We start from the raw sequence: 22,709 nt of genomic DNA on the forward strand, positions 1-22,709 counted from the left end.
GGTGTGATGGGTGCCCCCCCAGCTCACCCTGAGGAGTGTGCAGCGTGGCTGTGGACTCCACAACATCCTAGAGGTGGCCAGTTCTTTCTCACCATTTTAGGTCTAAAAGTCTCACTTGTGATTCAGGAAATGCAGCTTGCTTTGTGGAATAGCACCCTGCTCCCCTTTCTGTGCAGAACTGGGTGTTAAGTCAAAGATCTGGACTCTGTCTGTGCTTGTGGCACACCAGGTAATGGACCCACTTTGGGGACAACACTGTGACAGCATCAGAAACTGCACGAGATGTATTAAAGAAAGGGAGTGCTGTCAGTAAGGCAGAGTAGTGCACAGATTTCCCCAAATCTGTGAAGAAAATGAAATTCAATTTCTTAGCTCAGTTTGAAGGTAGCTTTTACAAGCTTGTGACTGCTGTCAGTATTGCCAGGTAGACATGAGTGGTTTCAGCAGGGGAGGGAATGTAAGCCATTGCTTGTGTCATTTCTCCATGGGTCTGCCTAATATATTTGTGGTTTTAAACAATGTTCTCTTCTTCTAGACCTGTCCCTGCTCACTGTCCTGGAGAGTGTACTTTTTGAAAAAGACGAGTGTGTGTTTACCCAGAAGAGGAGAGGACCCAGGGATGGAGGGGTCCAACTCCCACTTCTTACACCAGACCCAAAGGAGACGACACTGCTGGGGTAGGTGAGTTAAACTCCAGGCTGAACTTTCAGAAGGGAGACTGCCAGTTACCCAGCAGTACTTTGAAATGATAGGCTAGACCCAGGAGAGAGTTGGTACTGTTCTGTTCAGAACAGTTCTTACTCAAATGAAGTTAACACTGATCACCATGATTACTCTCCACAACTCTTGCAATCTCACAATATAACAGTCTACGCCATAAAAATCTTTCTGAAAATTGTTTCAGTCGTAATTTTTAAAGTAATGAGCATGTCCAGCATCATGAGGGTGCTGAGAGAATGCATTCTACTTTGCTCATACTTGTTTGTGTATCTTTGTAGGGCTCCCGTGAATACAGAGGCATCCAACATGGGCTGTGGACAGAGAGCACCCCTTGTTTCAAGGTCACCAAGAGGAACCTCTGGAAAACAGTGCTTGACATTTTTCTAGCCCCTATATGGAGCTGGGGCTGGATTATGAAGTGTTGATCTACAAAAGGAAGGTGATGATGAAGAGATTCCTTTGTGGACGAGGAGAGGGGAAGGAAGCATCTCATGGCCATGGGGACTGATGGAATTAGGAAAGTGACAGGAACTAGAAGGTAAGAAAAACAAGCAATAAAGCAGCCAAAATGGAATAGTGAACTGAAGTATGTGCTAGAATCCAAGTTTGGGGTCATATAAAAAAATGTAAATTGTTTAGATGTAGACAGCTTGGAATGGGGACCTGAACAAACTGAAGTAGCATCATTTCTTACAGATGAAGGAAGGGAAGGAATTACTGAAGGCGTTTAAAGGCTGCAAATATGAAAATAGTTCATTAATTCAATTTTTCTTTTTTTTTTGTCACGTACTTAAATGCTGTTTCCCCACCATTTTTGGTAGTTTTTTCTTTAGATCACTTGTGCAGGCCCTTTTCCCTCAGGTGTCTAAAGCCCTGTCTGGATGTGACATCAACACTAAGCTGTGATAAACCAGCTGCTTCCTGCAGCGTGGCCTTTCTGAGGTGGCACCAAAGGCAAGGGGGGATGCAAAGCCAGAGCTCTGCCTTTGCTTTCAGCAGTGCCATCATTTCAGTGTTGCCAGAGACAAAGCCTGCTTCAGTTCCTCTGTCAGAGAGGAAGCTGAAATTGCTATTGACAAGTTCAATTGCTACTGAAACAGCACTGGCCATGAAACTGCACTTCTTCTTAAAAGCCTGAAAATTAATGTGTTAGAAATACCGCATGCTGAATGTGTCTGAGAATTTCTCTAAAAGTGTAGAGCCACTGATCTTTGATTTAAATGGAAGTTGGATTGTTTTGGGCTGTTCTACTTTTCTTTTAATTTGGTACTGGCAAGAGGTCCTGTGTTGACATTAGAGTGGGAGGTTGGTATTGCTGAGTTTCTAGGTTTTGCTCTTGCTGTGTTGGATATTCTGGTTGGATTGAAAAAGAGAAAGATCCTGACAGGATTAACTCCTGTAAGGAGAGGAGATCAGGCCAAGCTGTTTGTGTGAATTTACTTTATGTAGAAAATGAATTTGTATTCATAACCAGTAAAATTCAGGGTTAAACTGAGAAGGAAGTGAACAAAGCAGCTGAGAGGTGGCATTTTCCACTAGAACAATGTAACCAAACACAAGGCCAGAACGGGATTAACTTCTGTCTCAAAGATAATTAAAAGTGTAGGTCTTGTTCTTAAAACAAGACACTGCCAAGGCCATTGAGGCGCCAGCTGGGCACCAAAGAATGTGAACATCTGCACAAGAAGGACATAAAAGATGTCACCACAAACAGATAAGAAGAAAGTTATGGATAGGGTCTGATATCGCCTTGTAACAATATAATGAAGTCAGCAAGAACCCTAACCCTAACCCGAATTGAGAATGTAACGATGTTGTAACCTCCCCTTTTCCTGTATAAACACCCCAACCCTTTCCCTTAACCCTCGGAACTCTTTGTCCAGCGAGAGCTGGGAGTTCCCCGGATCCACAAATAAATACCTTTGCTGTTTAAAGGCTTAAAACTCTGTCTCTAAACAGTTTTATTAGGCCTTTTTGGGCTTCAGGATAATAGTGAAATATTCCAGAAGATTTTTTGAGCACTGGATGTGGGCACCTAAATGATTGTAAATTTTCTCTGGTTGTGGCTCAGACTTGAGTAAATGTAAAGATGGAAAGTGACTGCATGGCAGCACTGTGTGTTGGTGTTTCTGTTCCTTTCCATGTCTGTATATTTCTATACTACCAGGACTGGCATTTCTATTCCTACAGATATTTGATCTCTTTCCCTTGTCTTGCCTTTGTTACCCAAATTGAGAAGAAGTTCTTCCTCCCTGCTATCTATTGATAATGATTTGTAAAGTTTTGTAGGGTGAATTTGGTCAGAAATTGTTAACCAGCGGAGGAAATTCCAGTGCTCTTTGTTGATGGGGAAGAGAAGTGTCTTCCTTGATTTTTAGTTAATAGACGTCCAAAATAAATTCTAGTTTTAATTGTAATTTTTCAATAAAATACCCGATTGGAGTAACTCTCTTTCATAAATAGATATTTACACGTGGTGTATTTAGCTTTTGATTCCATTCAAGGTCCAGATGATTCAGGTGTAGTCATTACAATCCAGTTTTGAAATAGTGCTCTTGGCCTGGCTTTGATCAGAGGTTTGCTTGCAGATGTCACTGGACTGAAGAAGTTGCATAAGATGGAGCTGAAGCAGTTCCTGCCCGTTTAGGAAAGACAGCAATATGGGCCAAGAGCAGTGCTCCTTTTTTTCCTTGCAGACACAACTGGCTTAACTTAAGCTGTGCCTAGCCAGTTCCACTTGCTCTCCAGCTCTCCTTTTTTTTAGAATGTTTTGTTTCTCACAGATTGTCTCTTTTGCTAAATGTAAGTTCTTAATTGACGTTTGGTGTGCATGTCATAAATCATGGTTGCCAATCTCAAAAATGTTGGCGTTTGAAGAGACTGAGCTTTTAAACAAATGTAAGAGTTCAGAATCAAGGACAGGGGATTAAATAGGAAGGAAAATGGGTCTTTCTGAAAGCTCCTTGAGGACTGTAGTTTCATTTAGTGTTGAATGATCAGTCAGCTTAAATTACTAAAAAGAGCTAAAGCTGATGTTTTGTGATTGTATCACACTGCAGCCATACGTTGTTTGCTTTGTTTGCAAACTTTATAGAATTCATGAAGTACAGATACAGAGCGTAGGAAAAGTGACGTGTAGTATTTGTGGAGGATGCAGGAAATTTTTGTAAGGTATTTTCCTGCAGTTTTTCAGATAACAAAGCCTCATGTGGGTGTATAAAGAACTTGATGTCCTTGTATCTGGAAGAACACCTGGATTCAGGGCATGGAGCTTCAGTGCCTTCAAAGCTCTGTGCTCAGTGCCCAGCGGGCTCTGGGAGCAGCAGTTGGAGTAGAATGGATGGGTTGGGTGCTCAGGAGGTGGGGCTGTAGTCTCTGTGCTGCTAGGACTGGAGCTGGGCTGTTGCTGACTGGTGCAGGTTCTTCCTGCTACACATGCATTAGCCTGGCTTAGTTAGCAAGAACAGAGTTCCTTCCTTAGGAGAGATGCAGGCCGGGTGTAGTTAACGTGGGTGGATAGTGACTGATCTCTAGGGTAAGATGGTGGCAGATACTGAACTCTGGAGGCTGGTTGGACACTGGTGGCAGGGAGCTAAGTTAAGAATCTTGTCTCCTGTCAGCCTTCCCTAAGCCTGAGACCATTGCTGTTAGTGACGTGTTTCTTAAGTGAATTTAGAGAGACTTCCTCACACCTTACTCTTTCACTGCTGTCTTCTAGAGAGTTTGCATTGCTGAGTGTATTAAATAATTCTGGTGGGAGCACTCAGGCAGAAGAAGTTTAACTGTTTGGCCACTGAAGCTGTGGGAACACCAGGGTGTTTTGACACAGGTGTGAAGTTCTGAAATGTAGTACAGAATCAGTAGTGTGCACCAGAAAAGAGAAGTCACTTGCCTGTGGATAATCTAGTGTTGAAATCAAGGGTCATCAATGTCATTGGTTTACTGGGTGGAAGGTAGTTGAACTGCATGGAAATTTCAGATTGTGATCTTCATTTTACAAGACTGTTGCTGTTTGTGGCTTGTTAAATCCTTCTGATAGATCTCTTGATGTTCTTCTCTGCTACAAAATAGCAACCTCTCTCTAAAAAGAGTTGTGCACTCTTGCAAGAGTGTATTTCACAGAGTCATAGATTCATCTGGTTTGGAAAGGATCTCTGAGCTCATCAAGTCCAACCCTTGATCCACTGCCACTGTGGTTACTAGACCATGGCACTGAGTGCCACATCCAGCTTTGTTTTAAAACCTCCAGGGATGGAGAATCTACCACCTCCCTGGACAGCCCATTCCAATGTCTGATCACCCTCCCTGTAAAGAATTTTTTCCTAATATCCAACCTAAACCTCCCCTGGCAGAGCTTAAGTTCATCCCCTGTTGTCTTACTGGCAGCTACTCGGGAGAAGAGCCCGACCCGCAGAGCAGCCCTGGTGTGTCAGCTCTTAAATGGCAGAAATCTCCATGTGGGTGTTTGGTTTTGGTGACTTTGGAACAAACACCATTACAGGCGTTCCTTTTTGTTGTGTTGGCTCTAGCCTGTGCTTTGTTTAAAAAAACAAACACCTCTTTTTTGGAAAGGAAAAGGGAAAAGCTTTTTCTTGGTTTGCTGGCTGCAATTATGAAGGGTTGCCTTTGTTATCAGTACTCATTTGATTGCTTGGCCAGGGAGGTTTGAGAAAATAATTTTCCTGAAGAGAGCCCAATGAAGCACAAAAGAAAGTAACTGTCCTTTCACTATTAGGAAATCTAGGAATAAATTAAGTTACCTGGCCACAGCATGACTATTATTTTCTTGTTTCTTCGTTAAAAACACCTATGGATTTGGTGTAACTAAGAAAATCTATCAAAGTTCTGTGCTTTGAGTGTGTAGAGCATGTAGATTCTGAAAAAAACCTCACAGCAAAATCAGCCCATTGTGATAAATGGCTGAGTCTCTGGTAGTAGCAAATGAGACTTAGTTTTATTTCAGCAAATAAAGGCAAAGCAAACAGCGCTGGGTGCGTGGGGAGTCTCCACATTAAATTAAATTAAAATTAAAAGTTTAATCTTTCGGCTTATATTCCATACTTTAATACATATTCATATTTATTCTAATGCATATCTGTGACTATCCTAATACATATTCACGACTATTCTAGGAACAGGCTGGATTATGTTTATTAGTTCTTGGGAGAGGCAGGCCTTCAAAGGCACGTGCCCGCTTTTTCTCTGAGGGTCTTTTTAACCCCCATCTTGTGGTCGTTGGATGAAGTCAGTGTCTGCCTCAGTTTCCCCTCTTGTTGCCCTTCGATTCCACACATGAGCTCCTTCTCTCCTGTGCAACGCTCTGCAGTCAGCAGTAAAACCAGCTTAGATTATCACAATAGGATGTACATTGGAGCCTTTTTTAGGGTACAGGAACTGTGTATGTCTTCTTTCCTGTTCCCCTAAGCCTTGTGGTTATACAAGGAAAGGTTACATCTCATTCCCCTGATTCAACATTGTGCCATATCCAGGTCTCAGGTGTGACCTGGGTGCCACATCATGACCTCTTTGCCGCACAGGCCCAGTGCCCGTGTTCTAGAACCCTCCAGGTCCGTGGCAGCCATCAGAGTCTCTGGTGGTCTGTAGCACCGGGCAGCAGCCATGGGTCACCATGGTCACCATCTCTGTAGGCATCCAACCCATGGTGGTGAGTCATGGAATGATGGAATGGTTGGAGCTGGAGAATCCTAGAATGGTTTGTGGCAGCTGGGTGTCCTCGGAGGGACATGTTGGGATCCATCCCATCTCTCTGCCTTTGCAGCCCATCTCCAGGAGAGCATTTTTGGGAGGCCCTGAGCCAGGTCTCACCCAGGTCCTGGGGGTTGCTCACTCTTCTGGTCCTTGCTGGAGGGATGAGCAGGACTTTTCCACTGTTGTCTTGGCAGGAGGTGGCTGTGGGGATGCTCCACAAAGAACCACGTCCCTGTGGGCTGCACACCAAGCAGGGAGAAACCAGGAGTGGATTTCCTGGCTCTGGGGATGCTCCAAAAGAGGGGAAGAGGGGCTGGAGTAGATCCTTCCAGCTGGGCACTGATCTCCACTGGAGCTGCAGGGAAGAGGAGGAGGAGGAATTCAGTGCCCAAGTGGAAAAAAAAAAAGGGAAGAAAAGCCTCAGCAGGTGGCATCAGTGATGACTCCATCATCAGGAACAGGAGGAACAGGAGGAGGAGAAGGAACAGGAAGAGGAGCATGATGATGATGAGGAGGAGGAGGTGGCTGGTGGAGTTGGTGATCCCTGGTGTCCTGGTTTGGGCCAGGATAAAGGTGATTTTCTGTCTCTTGTAAGTAGTTGCACTTGTTGAAATTAACAGCAAGTTTCTCAGACAGTGTGTGCTTCTAGGACTGATAACACTTGATGTTACTGCTAGAGGCTGGTATGCAGAGCCAAGGACACTGCTCAGCTCTGAGGAAAACATTTTACCCTCCAGAAGGCATAAAGAGGTCCCACCTGCAGCCCTCCTTTGGGGAGGAATGGACAAGACAGATGCCAGAATTGACCAAACAGAGGATTCCATCCCATACATGTCATACTCAGGGTAAATTTGAGGGATCACGAGGGCCAAGCCATGCTTCCAGCTTCCGGCTGCCTGCCCTTCCTGCCTTTCCTGCTTCCCTTCCTTCACCCGGCATCCTGGAAGGATCCCATGCGTTCCTCTGCCTGTGGTCCTGATCTGTGCCAGCCCTTATCTCTGTGTTCCTGCCTCCAGTTCCCGACTGCTGCCGACTCCAGGAGTCCAGCCTGGACTTTCCCAGGGCCGCCCTGCAGCCTCGGTGGTGACGTGAGAGTTATTGGGGGAAGAGGGGGGAAGGAACGTGGTATCGATTTTCCTCTATATTTTTCTATTGATCATTACTGTTTCATTAAAGTTGTGTAGTTTAGTTTCCCACCCACAAGTCTCTCTCCCTTATTCTCTCTCCTTTCCTTATCAGGGAGGAGAGAGATTAATAGAGAACATCTGTCACTCGGTTTAATTGCTGGGCCAGTGTTAAACCGTAACACCTGGTTTAGGGGTCTCTCTTCTGGGGGTTTATTTCAGGATCCCCTTTTTAGGAGTTCCTGATGTGGGGGAGTGTTCTGGGGGTCTCTGGTTTGGGGGAGCCTGGTTGGGGTAGCCTGGTTTGGGGGTCTCTCAGTTGGGAACTCAGTGCTTTGGGGTCTCTTATAAGGCCCCCATTTGGGGGCTGAATTTTGGGGGACTTCATCAGGGAACTGTAAGATGATTTTCTGTGTAGCTGGGTGTGGCACATGTAGCATGGTGGGGGTTAACATTTGTGTTAACATTTTCCCCAGAGTTGTCCTGCCAAGGAGAACAGAATTCCTGGTAAGCCAGGAGAATTCTAGATGTCCATTTCCCTCTAGTTATGGGTTAGACTTGTCTAAGGAAACAACCTGTACTTGTGCAATGGCAGTGGAACTTTTGCAGTGAGCTCTGTGCAGTCAGAACAAGCTAGTTTGCCATTAAAAAATGTGGTGAGAGACAAGAAGTGGTTGTGAAAAGATGGGATAAGCTGGTGACAAAGAGCTTGCAGCTCTCAGCACAGTGTTTGATACCAAAAGCCACCACACACCAATAAAAAGAGCGCAACTGCATAGCCCTGAGAATCCTCAGTACAGCCAGCTGGGCACCAGCCACAAAAAAAGCATGATTTTTTACCCTCTCTAGCTCCTCCTTTTAATTGGTTATAAAAAAGCCTCTCCTCAGGGGGAGAATTTTCCACTTTGTATGACTCATAGAGGTGGGGGAGAGCTTCTCAGCTTCTCTCAGATACTTAAGGGACCATTGTCACCTGTAGTGGCAATGAATGAATGCTGAGGCTTAAACCAATGCAAGGTTTAAGGATTAAAGGAGCCTTTTCCTTTCCTTTCAGCCCCCTCCCCCCGCCCTGTGAATTGGTTCAGCCCCTTCCTGCCCCCCCCTCCTCCCCCCGGCAGGTGGTTCGGCCCCACCCACCGTTGCCCCTGGCGACTGCCGTTAGGGGCGACTCTGCCGTTGTGGCTCCTGTGCTGAGCTGCGCTGGGCTGTGTCTCTCCGGCTGCTCCTGGTTCTTGCTGTTGGTTTGCTCCTATCTCCTGCCTCGTCCCTGCCTTTCCCCTTGCATCCACCTCGTCCTCGTCTGTCTCTTCCCTCCCCTGTCCCTGCCTTTGCCCTTCCCCTGTCATTAACCTCCACCCCTCCGGCTCTGCCGGCTGCCTCCTGCTGCTCCCGCAGAGCTGTGCCCCGCACCCCGCAGGGCTCCCGGGATGGGGCTCTTCAGGAGGAAGAGTCATCGTCGCTACAGTACTGTGCTGCCCAGTTACAATCCTGTGTGGCCCCGTGCTGCTGCTGCCAGCACCAGTGGCCCTGAGATTGAGGAGAAAGATCTGAAGAGGCTGCACCATGCTGCTGCCCACGGCCACCTGTCCTGGCTGAGGTTCTGGCACTCGTGGATCAAGATTTGGGGCATTGACTGCCGTGACAGGGAGAATCGGTGAGGGGCTGTGGGCCACTGCTGGGACACCTCGGGTGGCGTGCGGGAGCATCCCCCCTGCAGGGTTTGTGTGGGATCCCCTTGGAGCTGATTGCTTGCAAAGCAAGATGTGCCCTGTCAGCTGGGAGGGGGAACTCGAGAGCTTTCCAGTGCTGGGAGCTGCTGGGTGGGCGCCAGTGCTCCTGGAGGTGCTGGGCTGCCGCTTGGCCCTGCTCTCCCTGCAGGGTTCTCAGGCATCCCCAGGTCTCTCCTGCCCTGGGATGGGTGGTGCCACAGCTTTGGTTCTTTTGCGTTAAGCTCACATGTTTAATTCTCAGGACACCTCTCCATCTGGCGTGTGCAAACGGCCACACAGAGGTTGCCAGATTCCTTGTAGAGCACGGCAGCCAGTTGGATGCTGTTGATAATTTTGGGAGAACACCCCTGATGAAGGTGAGTGGGAGAAGTTCTGCTCTTGGAAGAGGGGCTTATCGACTGTGCATGAAAGGAGAGGTGTCTGGCAGGACTCTGTACGCAGAGCTGTGCGGAAACACGCCTGTTGGATTTGGAGTGGAACAGGCACCTGTCAGATCATCTTTGCAGGTGCTCTTCTTTCCCAGTGGTCAGAAGCTGGGCGAGCTGTGATGGAGTGAAATGTGAATTCTGGAAGTCTTTTTTTTTTTTTTTTTTTTTTTGTGTGTTATTCCCAGGCAGTACAGCTCAGAGAACAAGACTGCGTGACTTTTCTGCTAGAGCAGGGTGCTGACACAAATCTTGCAGACATCGATGGCAACACTGCCCTCCAGTTGGCCATCCTGGCTCATCATAAAAACCTCGTGAGGCAGTTAATCAAGCATGGTGCCAAACTGGATGCCAAGAATAAGGTAAATGTTTCTATTTCTTCAAGAAGTCCTTTCAGAACGTTGCATCAAAATTTTTACAGATTATTTTTTTTTTTACTTTGATTATTTACATGATGCATTTCTCTGACTTTTCAGAAGGGCTGTACCCCACTAACTCTTGCTATCACTGAAAAACATGAGGCGATATTAGAAGATCTCCTGAAAGCAGGAGCTGATGTGCATGCTCGAGATGAGCATGAAAGGTAAGGGGTTTATCCAGGAGAAGGAGGGGGGGCTGGAAGAAGGAGGGGGTCCAGGAGGAGGAGGGGATCCAGGAAGAGAAGGGGATCCAGAAGGAGGAGGGGATCCATGAATAAGAGGGGGTCCAGTAATAAGAGGGTATCCAGGAATAGGAGGGGGTCCAGGAAGAAGGAGGGGATCCAGGATAAGGAGGGGGGTCCAGGAAGGAGGAGGGGGCCCAGAAGGAGGAGGGGGTCCAGGAAGGAGGAGGGGGGTCCAGGAAAGCAAAGACTTTGGTTTGCTCCTTGAGTGTTTATCCAAATGTGTTCATTGTAAAGGAATGGAGAAAATACTTCTGAGAGCAAGCAGGAATGAAAATAATGACTGTGTCTGTGTCAAATGATCCATGGCATTGCATGTTTTGAATCTTTCAGAACCCCACTCATGATTGCTGCTTCTGTTGGGGAGATGTATTTGGTCAAAGTTCTCCTTTCTCACGGTGCCAATATTTCCCATGAAGACAAAGATGGGAGGATAGCTGTGGATTATGCTGATCTTCATGGCCATTTACGGTAAACTTTGAACTTTATGATTAGAATAAATGGTGTGGTCTCTTCCTCTTCCAGTAAACCTCTTCCAGTCTTATTTTCACACCTTAAAGTCTCTCTTCCCTATTCCCCTTTTATCTTCCTTTGGGAGGGTGGAAGAGGGGGTAACCAGAGCAATTCTGTCACCTGGTGTTTGGTTAGAACTGAGATTCTCTCAGGTGGTTATGTGTGCCTAAAAGGCAGGCTGAAAAAATGTTCTGAGCAGGAGTTAATTACTTGGAAGGTGGGAATGTGCATTTATAGGGCGAATGTGACTGCAGGGAATGCTGGAGTGAGTTCTGTGTGTATTACCCCTAACAAATACTGAGGAGTTTATGAATTTTTATAAATATTTGCAGGGGGGGGGGTAATAAACTGATGTTAACTGTTGTGCCAGCATGTGGTTCTTTTTACCAATTTTATTTCCTCTCTTTCTCTGTCCAGTGTAAGTCAGTACCTGGCAAAACTGGAGGACACAGCAGAAGCTCCTGCAGGGGATGCACTTGGATCTCCCGAACAGGCAGGAGCTGCTGGAGGGATAAAAGAAAAACCAGACCAGGAGAACAGAGGAGAAGCTCCTGCGTGTGATACAGAAGATCCCAGCATAGTCATCACTCCTGAGCAGGCAGGAGCTGCTCCAGTTTTTTGGGGTGCACCTGCTGTGGACAGAGGAGGTAGGATCCTTAACTATGGAGGAGCTCAAGAGGAAAATGATGTGGCCTTTTCTTGAGGTGGTTTGGGAACGTGCTGATTTGTTACTTTTTGGCCTTGTCAGGGCACCTGTGATTTGTTGGCAGGGTTTAACATTGGCCCAGCAATTAAACTGAAATAACAGATGCTCACTAGTAATTCCCCTCCCTGATGAAGAAAGGAGAGAGAATAAGGGAGTTATGGGGTGGAAACTAAACTACACAGCTTTAATGAAACAGTAATGATAAATAGAAAAAATTACTAAATATATACAAAGATACAGGAAAATTGATACCACGTTCCTCCCACCTCTCCCCCAGTAACTCTCACGTCACCACCGAGGCTGCGGGGCAGCCCTCGGAAAGTCCAGGCTGGAATCCTGGACTCAGCAGCAGTTGGGAGCTGGAGGCAGGAACACACAGATCCAGGCTGGAATGGGTCAGGACCATAGGCAGAGGAACGGATGGAATCCTCCCAGGATGCTGAAGCAAACCGGGAGAGGGGAAGCAGGAAAGGCAGGAAGGGGTTTGACCCTCGTGATCCCTCAAATTGGAAATTTGAGGAAAAATTGTCTCAGAAAAGTCACTGTTAGCAACAAGCAATGCAGTGCCTGTGTGTACTGTCTCTTCTGGAACATAGTTTGATTTACAACAGAAATGATGGGTTTTTTTTTTCCACCCTCAGTGATTTTTTTAATAAAAAAATTACACTGCTTTGTGATCAAACACCCAGCTCCTTCAGTGAGTGTTTAAAATCCAGTCTATGCTTAGGAGAACACAGAGCCCTAGAAGGATCCTAAAGAAGTCATTTTTTAATATAAATGAAATTTTGTCACCTCAGACTCTAGACTGCGACCTGTTGTTCTTTGAGGTTTTTAAAGTGTACTGTTTAATTGCTGGCATTTCAAATCTAATGTCAGCATGTCATTTAATCTTTGAACAGCCACAGAAAACCTTTGTGAAGGAGGCTCAATAAGGTGAGACTTTACAAACCCCTACCATTTGCTTGAGGGGTGATTTTAGAGACACAGCACTGATTTTGCTTTGTTTTTTAAGGAGCTCTGAGACTGAGATGAATGATATCACTTGGAAAGATTCTGAAGATTCACTCCTTTTTACCCCTAAGGTATGGTGCATTTACAGGAGAAGTGTCCTTGAAAAATAAATCTCTTGAAGGCAAGTTTTCTCTGGGACTGAAAGAAACAGAAGTTCCAGCCAGCATTTTTTTCTTCTTAGAAGCCATCTCTGGCCTTTCTTCTGCTGTCAGATTTTGCTGAAAAACCTGTAGCTGTGGCAGAGAAAGCAGTAGATTTGTGGTTTGGGGCCAAAAGTCATAGGTACACAGTCACATTATTTTATTTCTTCCTGTTCATTTGGATCAGCATCTGTTGCAGGGGGATTCTGCAGTGATGGGGAACTTGAGTGTGGCGGCTCAACCCACTCACTAATGCTGGAGATGCCAGCCAGCATCTTTAGTTTTAAGATGATTCCATTTTCCTGCACTGATTTAAATAGAAATAATGCATTTTTTCTGCTGTGATGTTTGAAATTTAGGGATAATGCAGAGGCTGGTTTGTGCAGTGAGTCTGGTGATGCTGAGAGTTCCTTGCAAGTAAGAATTCTGAAACTTTGAGAGCTGAATTTTACTATAGCTGAATTTTACTGTAACTGAAATGAAGCTGGGCTGAAGTGGGGAAGGGCTTCTCAGGGGCTGTGAAGAAGCAGGGCTGAGACTGCGGACAGGAAGAAATCCTTTCTGCTCCTCCAGATTTCCATGGAAAAGCTGAACGCCTTGTAAATGAAAGCTCAGCAAAGTTTCCCTTTTTTCTTTTCAATAAAAAAGCCTTTTTCAAGGAGTCATTTAAAGGCAAAGAAGATGCTTGCTTCTGCCCTTTTAAAAATCTTCTTTCCGTTGAACTCTTTTCCTAAAAGTTACCAGACCTGAAAGAAAAGCAGAAGAAGGAGGAGACGGGAGGCAATGGTGACCTGCAAAGCCCTGCAGCATCTGAGAATGCGAAGAAGTCTGTTGGCAATGGTGGCCTTCAAGTCCCCAAGGCACCTTTAGAAGTCAGCACTGGTGAGAGGACTGAGTTAGGAAATAGAATCAGAAGTTGGAAGGGACCCATCAGGTCCAACTCCTGTCCCTTTGTCTTTGGGCACCCCCAGAATCACACCTGAGAGCTTCATCCAAAACACTTCTGGAGCTCTGGCAGGTTTGGTGCTGTCACCACTTCCCTGGGGAGCTTCTTCCACTGCTCAGCTGCCCTCTGGCTGCCAAAAATTTTCTGATGTGTAACCTAAACCTCCCCTGATTCAGCAGCTTTTGCTCCTTTTAGTTCCTTGTCTTGAGATGTGGGAATCTTGTGCTTTTCTGTCTGAATTTCCCCATGAGGCTGATTTGGCATCATGTGAGCAGTCAGAGCCCAGCTGGAACCAGGAGTTGCTGTCTTCTGGGTGCTTGGGTTTCCTCTCTGGTCTCCAGCTCCTCGCCCCTTTTTCTTTGCATCCACATTTTCCCAAAAAGTGCATCCTTCAGGATTTAGACCTCATGGGGTGGCTTAAAGGAGAGCCCTGCAAGTGGTCTGAGCAGCCTAGGAAGCCACCCAGCCTGAGCCTTGTGTTCATCTGCTGGAGATTTAGATGTCCATCCCCTGAAATAAAAAGGGTGTTTTGTGTCTTTGTGTCAGTGGGAAGTGATAGCAAAGTCTCTCTTCTTCCCTGGGGTGTAGGTGCCCCAGCAGCCCTGGAAGCAAAGGAACAGGAAGATGAGGATTCTTCTCCCTGGGATTCTGAGGTACTTTGTGTGAAGGACAGGGAGGTTGCCATGGGGGGGCTGGGGAGGGTAGGAGGGAGATCCAGGAGCACCTGAGAGCTTGCTGGAATTGGAATGAAGCTGGGCTGAAGTGGGGGAGGGCTTCTCAGGGGCTGTGCAGGAGCAGGGCTGAGACTGAGGACAGGAGGAATTCCTTTCTGCTCCTCCAGATTTCCATGGAAAAGCTGAAGGCCTTGTAAATCAAAGCTCAACAATTTTTCCCTTGTTTCTTTTCCATAAGAAAACCTTTTTCAAGTAGTCATTGAAAGGCAAAGAAGATGCTTGCTTCTTCCCCTTTTATATCTTCTTTTCCTTGATCTCTTTTAGGAAGAGTCACCTGTAGAGGAAGTAAAGCAGGAGGAGGGAGGCAAAAGTGAAGAGAAAAAAGCTCCAGCTGCCTGGATTGTGAAGCACCATGTTTTTAATGTTGACTCTGAAATCCCCAAGGCAGCTTCAAGAGACGTCACTGGTGAGAGAAAGGAGCTGGGAAACAGTGATGCAATTCTTTCTCTATCATTATTAAATGATGTTTTATAATATAAAAGGTGTTGCTCTCCAAGTGGTGGAGGTTCCTTGTATAGGAGCTCAGTGTTTGCTTCCTCCTAGCATCTTGATACTGATAATTTATGCCAGTCTCTGTTGTGCCTCCAGTGGTGTTATCTACAAATGTTCCTTTGCCACCAGGAAAAGCTGAAACCCCGTTACAGGCTGAGTGAGAGATCATGGACCTCGGAGTAACAGGAGTGGTGCATTTCTGGCCCTTAATCCAGAATCTTTCTTTTTTCCATTAAAATGAAAGTTGCTCCAGAAGAAAGGAACTCACAGAGGTGCACGTGAAGTTGCTATTGTGATAAAATGATTCACTCCAGCAGCTCACAAATTTTAGAGGGTGTTTTATTTTGTTCTCAGCCTTTTCTCACAACCATTAAAGATGCACTCTAGGTGTAAATAAGTAGTATGAAGTCATGCTGTTTATAAAAATCTGTTTTTCACTGTAGGTGAGCACTCTGGCTGTACCTCCCAGATATCAGCAGCAGCTGAAAAAGAAGTTATCAAGGATGCCATTGAAAACTCAGTGGTGCAGGTATGGAAAGCCAAATATTTTTGAATTAGAATCTTAACTGTAAAATTGTATTAAAAGCTATGGTGAAAAAACAGTAAGTGGATAATGAAGGGAGAGTCCTGGAGAGGAAGAGTGAGTCTGAAGTGAATCTGGATCCAGTCTTCCTATGGTGTAAAATCCTTGTCATGATGTTGGATATTTTTTCTTTTGCTGCTTTGTTTCCAGCTGGTTTCCTTCAGTTTTTTTACCATTATTTTTCCTGTTGTGCTGTGCAAACAAACAATACAGTCAAAAGCATCTTTTCCCCTGCAAAATGCATATTCAAGTGAAAAGGGAGAATTTTCAGTAACATGCTGATCTGTTGGATGAAACGTGGCTTTTTCTTTTTGAGAGAAAAAGCCTTGAATTTTGGCCACCTTTCTGATGCTTTCTCTACCTCTGCAAAACATGTGTGGGTTTGGCCATGTTAAGAAGTGTTTGAAAAAAGGAATTTTTTTGCAGTGGGATTAAGGCAGGCATCCCCTGGAGTTTTCTGTAAGAGCTCAAGTGGAGCAAATTACTTGGAATTTGGGGCATGGTTTGGTGGGCATGGTGGTGGGTGGTTGGACTTGAGGATCCTGGAGGTTTTTTCGAACCTTAATGATTCTGGGGTTTTATGACTCTGTCCACATAGGAGCAATTGGCCCAGGCCCAGAGGGAAAACCTCTTACTCCGCCAGCAACTGGAAGACAGGAAGCAGCAGCTCACCCAAGAAAGTGTAGTGACTGTTGCTCAGGACTTCTTTAATGACATTTTCAAGAATCTCAAGGCTGATACTGAGCAGAAAGTTTATTTGTTGGAAGAGAAAAACAAGGAGCTATACGAAAACTGCAATGTCTTAAGGAAACAGGTCTTTAGATGTGAGGTTGACAAAGTAGAAGCACAGGTGAAGTATACAGTATTAGCAGTGCTTAAGACTATTAGCAGTATTTTGGGGTTAATTTCTGAGTTCTGGGGCTTCTAAGGGACCTGGCTGTTCCTTAGAAAGTCAACTTCAGACACCAACCTAAGCTTTCTCTTCTCTATTTTATGGTGCGTGGCAATATTTAAATTTCTTTGTTCTTTGTGGCTCTGTGAAAGACCAAGAACTGCACAGAAGACTCTTGAGGACCTCAGTTAAAGTTTTTCTGCAAAAAACAAGTAGGAAACGTGCTCTTCTGCAGAGCATTCCACAGCCTCAGGCAGAGCAATGATTTCATTTCTTTAAGATGGAAAGAGGGGAAAGAAATCCAGCAGTGCTGTCAGTCATTTTACTCTGTGAATCACTTTGTATTCTTAGTACCAAACTAACATACACATGCTTGAGTATGGCTCAAGAAGAATAGTACTTGAGGTTGTTTTTTTTTTTTATTAAAATCCTCCTGAGGAGCTCTTGGTAGTTGAGGTGCTCAGCATTTGGCTACCGACAGCAGGCAGATTTTTCCTGCTTTTTGAGTTCAAGACAAGGTCTAATTGTATAAATCAACAAATTAAAGACAGAATTAATGGTCTTATAATTTTCCTCATGCTCATATTCATTAGTGCAAGATCAGAGTACTGCAACAGGAGCTTGCTGATGCTCTGAAAAAGCTCTCCATGGTAGAAGCTTCGCTTGATGTCGCCACGTGCTACAGAAGGAACCTGGAGGAGGCCACGCTGGGCTTGAAGAAGGAATTGGCAGAAAATAAATCCAAGGTACAGAAAGTTTAGAATCTAGAATAAACTTCCTAGTGCTAGGGGGGGGATGATGTGTGGAGGAATCACAGCTTTTTACAAACGTAGTGTCAGGGTTTAACACTGGCCCAGCAATTAAACTGAAATCACAGATGCTCACTATTAATCCTCCCTCCCCTCCTTTATAAAGAAAGGAGAGAGAATAAGGGAGAGAGACTGATGGGTTGGGAACTAAACTACACAGCTTTAATGAAACAGTAATGATAAAGAGGAAAAATTACAAAATATATACAAATAGACAGGAAAATTGATACCACGTTCCTTCACCCCCTCTGCCCCAATAACTCTCACGTCACCACCGAGGCTGCAGGGCGGCCCTGGGAAAGTCCAGCCTGGACTCCTGGACTCAGCAGTGCTTGGGACCTGGAGGCAGGAACACAGAGATTCAGGCTGGCACGGAGCAGGACCACAGGCAGAGGAACAGATGGAATCCTCCCAGGATGCTGAAGGAAACAGGGACGGGTGAACAAGGGGAAGCAGGAAAGGCAGGAAGGGCAGGAAGCTGGCTTGGCCCTCGTGATCCCTCAAATTTACCCTGAGTATGAGGTGTATGGGATGGAATCCTCTGTTTGGTCAGTTCTGGCATCTGTCTTGTCTGTTCCTCCCCAAAGGAGGGCTGAAGGTGGGACCTCTTTATTCCTCTTGGAGGGTAAAACGTTCCTCAGAGCTGAGCAGTGGCGTTGGTTCTGCTTTAACTATAAAAATCAAGTGTTATCAGTCCCAGAAGCAGACACTGTCTGAGAAACTTGCTGTTAATTTCAGCAAGTGTAACTACTTACAAGAGACTGAACTGAAAGCAAAAGTACAAGACAAAAAATCCCCTTTATCCTGGCCCAAACCAGGACACTTGGTATCTTTGTCTTTGACACAGTCCAAGGTTTGTATGTGGTAAAGTGCTCTGCAAAAGAGACTGAGGTGTCTGTCACTTATTCCATGTGGTTTGGCCCAGAAAGTTTTATCTGATTTCTGAAGGACAGTAGAAATAACGGACTGCGTTTCTATAGAAACAATGTCTGCATTACTATAGAAACAATGTCTGCATTTATATAGAAACAATGTCTGCAGTAATGCTGCATTTGGGCTTCTTGCTGCTCACTGTGCTTCCCTTACTTGTAACAAAGAACTCTTTTGGTTAGAAAAGATCTTTAAAATGAGGTCCAAGTGTTCCCCCAGTCCTGCTAAGCCCAGTCCTGTCCCTCAGCACCACATCCCCACATCTTTGAAGTCTCCGTAGAGATTGTGACTCAGCCGCTGGTTCCAGTGCCTGACAACTCTTTTGGGGAAAATATTTCTCCTGGCCCTTGTTGAATCTCCTACAGCCCAGGTCCCTCTAGCAGAGCTTCCCGGCCCTCATCAGATCAAGCCTCCCACCCAATTTGGTGTCATTTGCACCTAATCCCCTCATCCACTGATAAAGATGTTGAAGAGAACTGGTGCAGAGCCCTGGGGACCACCCTGGGGACCACCACTGGGTTTAACTCCATCCATCAGCATGCTGCCAATTCTGATTGCTTCTGGAACTTACCCTGCATGAATATAGGTATATCTATAGATATACAAGGGGGATGTGACGTCCCTTTAGGAGAAGGATGAACTTTTTAATTCCTATTTTCAAGGGGGGGAGCAAGCGAAGGGATCCAGAGAGTGCCTGAAAGGAGTGGGAGGGTAAGTGTCAGTTCTTACAGTGGAGAAGATTGTGTAAAGTTACATGGTTTGTGTTCATTTCCTAGGAGGAGGGAAGGTATGAAATGTACTGACAGCTCTTTGGGTAGTTGGTATGTGCAGACAGAGGCATTCCCTGAGCTCTTCAGCATAAAAACTCAGGTGAGTGCTGTGGAATCTTGCTGTTCTTTTACAGCTGCAGGAGTTGGAAGAACATCTTCAGCATGAGCATTCAATTTGTGACTTGAAGATTGCTCTGGAAAAAAAGGAAAGAGAAAAAAGAGATTGTTTCCAGAGAATGGAAGACCTCCTGTTGGCATCTTCTGGGAGAACTATTGCAATGAAACACCTGGAGGGACGGATACAGTGGTAAGAGAGTGGCACAGGGGACCAAGGTGTCTGCTGCTGTCTGGGGTGGTGAAGATGCTTCTGTTTGTGCTTTGCCTGCTGTTCTTTAAGAATTGGTGCTCTGGTGGTTCCTTGTAATAAGAACTGTGTTTCTGTTTAAGCCTTGAAGCTAAAAATGCCCGACTGCAAGCCACAGTTGTGCAGCAAAACAGTACAATTGAAACCCTTCTGCAAGGCTCACCCCTGGTAAGCTGCTCATAAACTGCTGTCTTTTTCCCAATTGCTGTGGGGCCTTTGGAATATTTTTATTTTTTTCTGGGTTGATGTTTGAGCTCTTTTCCAAATTGTGGGATTCTGAAATCCTGGCCAGGAGCAGAGGGGCTTCTGAAAGTGTTCTCTGTGTTATTCTTTCCCTAGAGCAAAGTGGCAGGGTGAGTGGGGGAATTCCTTCTTTGAGGAAGCTTTTTCTCTATCCTGTTCTGTCCCACAGTGTTCCTTCCTTAGCAGCTTGGATAAATAAGTGCTGAGAGGGAGGGATTCTTTCTAAATAAGAAGAATTCTTCCCCGTGGTAGCTCCTGGGTTCTCCCTTGGTTGCTGGAGGATGCACAAGTGCCTCAAGGAGTAAATCTGTGCCCCCGACATTGGGCAGGTTGAAAAAAAAAAGGTTCCCTTTTTAATTTGTGGTGGGTAAAAGTGTGCTACCTGCTTCAGGAGCAGGCAGCTTCCCAGGACAGAATGGAAGAAATCAGAGCCCACGACCACGAAGCAGAGAGAAAGCTGCTGCTCAGCAGAATGGGAGACCTGAAACAGGAATTAGAGAGTGAGAAATACACCCTGAGAGAGAGCATTGTCCTAAAGGAAAAATATGAAAAGCTGTATCTGGAGGAAGTGAAAAAGAGAAGATGGTTACAAAATGAACTGGAAAGGTAGGTACATGCTTTTTGGAGTGGTAACAAGAGTTTCCTTTTTTCCTCCTGTGTTTTCCTGCTAGGGTTCCTCTTCTACACCTGGTCAGCATTACATCTGTAAGCCTGAGATGGCATATTTGTGAGGAAGGTTCCTTTAACCCTCCCTCTGTCTTAATATCTCTTGAGCATTCCAAGACTAACACCACTAATCGTGGAATTAATGTTGGTGGTTTTTTTTTAATTAATTGTACTTTACCAGTCAGCCTTTTTGCCAGTCTCTAATAATTTCCTCCTTATATTCAGTGAGTGGCAAAAAAAAACCAAACCATGAATCTTATGTCCTGTACTGTTTGAATAAGGATGTGCCCTACAGAGAACAGAATTTAATTCTATGAAGGAAGAAAGTGAATATTTTTTTTTTCTGGCTTCCATTTGAGGCTTATGGTTTGAACTTTCCATGGGAAAGGGTGTTGTTGCGCAGGTGTTCTCTGCCTTTTGGAAAAAGCTGTGTAAGCACAGAGCATTCGCAGATTTGAAGCTCTCATGCTGAGAAGTCTCAAGTGTTGGTTGCTGCTCCTTGTGGGAAATGTGACTGCTGAGAAATCCTAAAAAAACCCTCAGCTGTTCAGGGTGTGGTCACTCCTAATCCCTTCAACTTTCACAAGTTGAATAATAACCAAAGACCTGGGGGGGTGGGGGGAGGGTAACTGGGCCAAAGTGACTCCCAAAGATAACTCTTGGTACGTCTCTGATTTTTTTTCAGAGCTGAGGAAAACCAAGGAAAAGCCAAAAGAAAGCTTTGTGGGAAGCTTGTTCTTTCCCTTTCCATCAGTGAAGATCTGGATGTCAGTGCTGGGCATTCTGGGAACACTCTTTCTCTAAGTTCAAGTTTAGGAGGAAGCTTCCCAAGTTCACCCACAGGAACAGAATCCTTGGGGAACAACATTTGCACCCATTATGCAGCTCAGGTAAAAAATGTGAAATCCCACCCTTAGCATCTGTAAGCCAAGTTGTGCTTTTTAACCTTAAAGTTACAACTCGTTTGTAGTGATTACTCATGGTGTAACTCCTCCTCATCACAACACTCCGCATCTAGGTGTGGTAGGGGTGAAGAGTCTTGGTTTTGAGGGTTGTTCTCTTTCCCAAGAGCACTCAGGGTTTTGAGGAGTTTTTGAGGGCAGTGGGAGCTTAAAAACCTTGCAGAAAAGGGGGCAAGTGAATTAATGCTTGGGAAAAAGGAAAGAGCTGCCAGTTTCCAAGGGGCAGTCTTTCCCTTTTCTCCTTTTCTGCATAAGGAAAAAATAGAAGTAGAAATTTAGAGCAGTTTGGCTGAGAGAAGAGCAAGAGGGAGAGAGGATGTGAATCAAAATCACCTCTTTGCCTTTGCTTGGGTGGGGGCATCTCTTTCCATTGTTAGCTATTGGCTTGTTGGGTGGGAAATGTGATGAAATATTCTCAGGAATCGGGTCCCTTGGCTTTCTGTGGAAGTTGGCTGAGAGGTGGAGGTGTAGAGCAGCTGCTAAGGGGAGAAGATGAGGTGCATGTCCTGTGCCCTGTGTGCCATCTGCTTTTTCTGTTTTGAAAGTCTGAGAGTGACAGAAAGAAAGAGAAGGAAGAGCTGAGCTGCCCTCTCCAAGTGCATCTGGACAGAGAGCTGGAAATAAACATGGAAGTGGAGGAAGAGTCTGAGAGGTGGGGCATGTTCGTATCCCTGAGTACAATTCAAGCTGAATTCAATTTGAATGTAGAACTGGGTGTGCAGAAGAGTTGGTGAGGAAATTCCATCCTCATCTTAGTCCTAGCAAGACTCTGCTCTCCATGAGATGAGAGCTGCCAAAGGAGGTTTCCCTGCAGGGAAAATCTGAATTTTTCCACAGGTGAAATTTGGAGCCTCCAGGTGTGGCATAGGAATGCTGGATTTTTGTCTCAGTAATTTCTGTTAAAGACAAAATTTCTGTAATGTTTACACAACAATATGTGAAAAAGGCTGCTTGTTGTTCCTTTGCTTCATTGTTTTCTTCTCAAATGTGCTTTGTAGCTCTGAGAGCTTCTCAAGCATTAAACAGATGGTAAGGGAATTTGGGGAGCGAATGTCCCTGCATGAGTTGAAGAAAGAAATAAAGGATGTTTATTCTGAAATGGCCAATGAAGTTGCTAAAATGAACACAAAGGTGAGCTCTGATTTGTGTGAGGCTTTTTGGTGGTGGTGGTGTTTTTTCTCCTGGAAAAACTCTTACTCTTTCCCAAGGCTTCTTTTCACATTGTTAATTTTTTTGTTTGTTTTTTTTTTCTGAGCTGTGTTTTGGAATGGATTTGGCTTTCCATGGTGCTGCAGCAGTAGATGAGTGTGCCCAAAGTTTTTTCTTCTGGAAAAACTGTCTTACTCTTTCCTAACGCTTTCCAATTGCTTCCCTGGGCAGGACGCTGTGAGGTGATGCAGAAAATGTTGTGGAATTTGTTTCAACCCTGGTTTCAGCCCAGTGGAATTTGTTTCAAACCCTGGCTTCAGCCCAGCCTTTCCCTTCTCCTGGGCACCCAAAAAAGTGCTTTTTGAGGTGGTTATTACGGTTTGAGTAGCATGAAAGAAAAGTCCCCTGCCCTGGCAGGGGCTCATGATTA

At 45.3% G+C, this 22,709-nt stretch overlaps 2 protein-coding genes and 1 long non-coding RNA gene across 3 annotated transcripts in view; all 3 read left to right on the plus strand.

The window, feature by feature from the left end:
- The window catches only part of LOC139790750 (ankyrin repeat domain-containing protein 26-like), a 678,272-nt gene that overhangs the window by 493,387 nt on the left and 162,176 nt on the right, over nucleotides 1–22,709 (plus strand). The window contains exons 26-27 of the mRNA XM_071732606.1: nucleotides 14,274–14,338; nucleotides 14,684–14,825. Of these exons, the coding sequence (XP_071588707.1) occupies nucleotides 14,274–14,338; nucleotides 14,684–14,825 (207 nt within the window). The remainder of the gene's footprint in view (nucleotides 1–14,273; nucleotides 14,339–14,683; nucleotides 14,826–22,709) is intronic.
- Nucleotides 8,659–12,992, plus strand: LOC139790744 (ankyrin repeat domain-containing protein 7-like). The gene is made up of 9 exons (XM_071732600.1): nucleotides 8,659–9,207; nucleotides 9,525–9,639; nucleotides 9,897–10,070; nucleotides 10,185–10,291; nucleotides 10,703–10,840; nucleotides 11,300–11,529; nucleotides 12,488–12,521; nucleotides 12,601–12,670; nucleotides 12,927–12,992. The coding sequence occupies exons 1-9, from the start codon at nucleotides 8,981–8,983 to the stop codon at nucleotides 12,990–12,992; spliced, it is 1,161 nt and encodes a 386-aa protein (XP_071588701.1). The 5' UTR covers nucleotides 8,659–8,980.
- Nucleotides 20,948–22,212, plus strand: LOC139790753 (uncharacterized). Its single transcript, XR_011723614.1, has 3 exons — nucleotides 20,948–21,058; nucleotides 21,676–21,782; nucleotides 22,129–22,212. It is a non-coding gene; the product is annotated as an uncharacterized lncRNA (long non-coding RNA).

The sequence above is a fragment of the Heliangelus exortis genome, unplaced genomic scaffold, assembly GCF_036169615.1.
Source record: "Heliangelus exortis unplaced genomic scaffold, bHelExo1.hap1 Scaffold_135, whole genome shotgun sequence".
In the NCBI taxonomy this organism is placed as follows: domain Eukaryota; kingdom Metazoa; phylum Chordata; class Aves; order Apodiformes; family Trochilidae; genus Heliangelus; species Heliangelus exortis.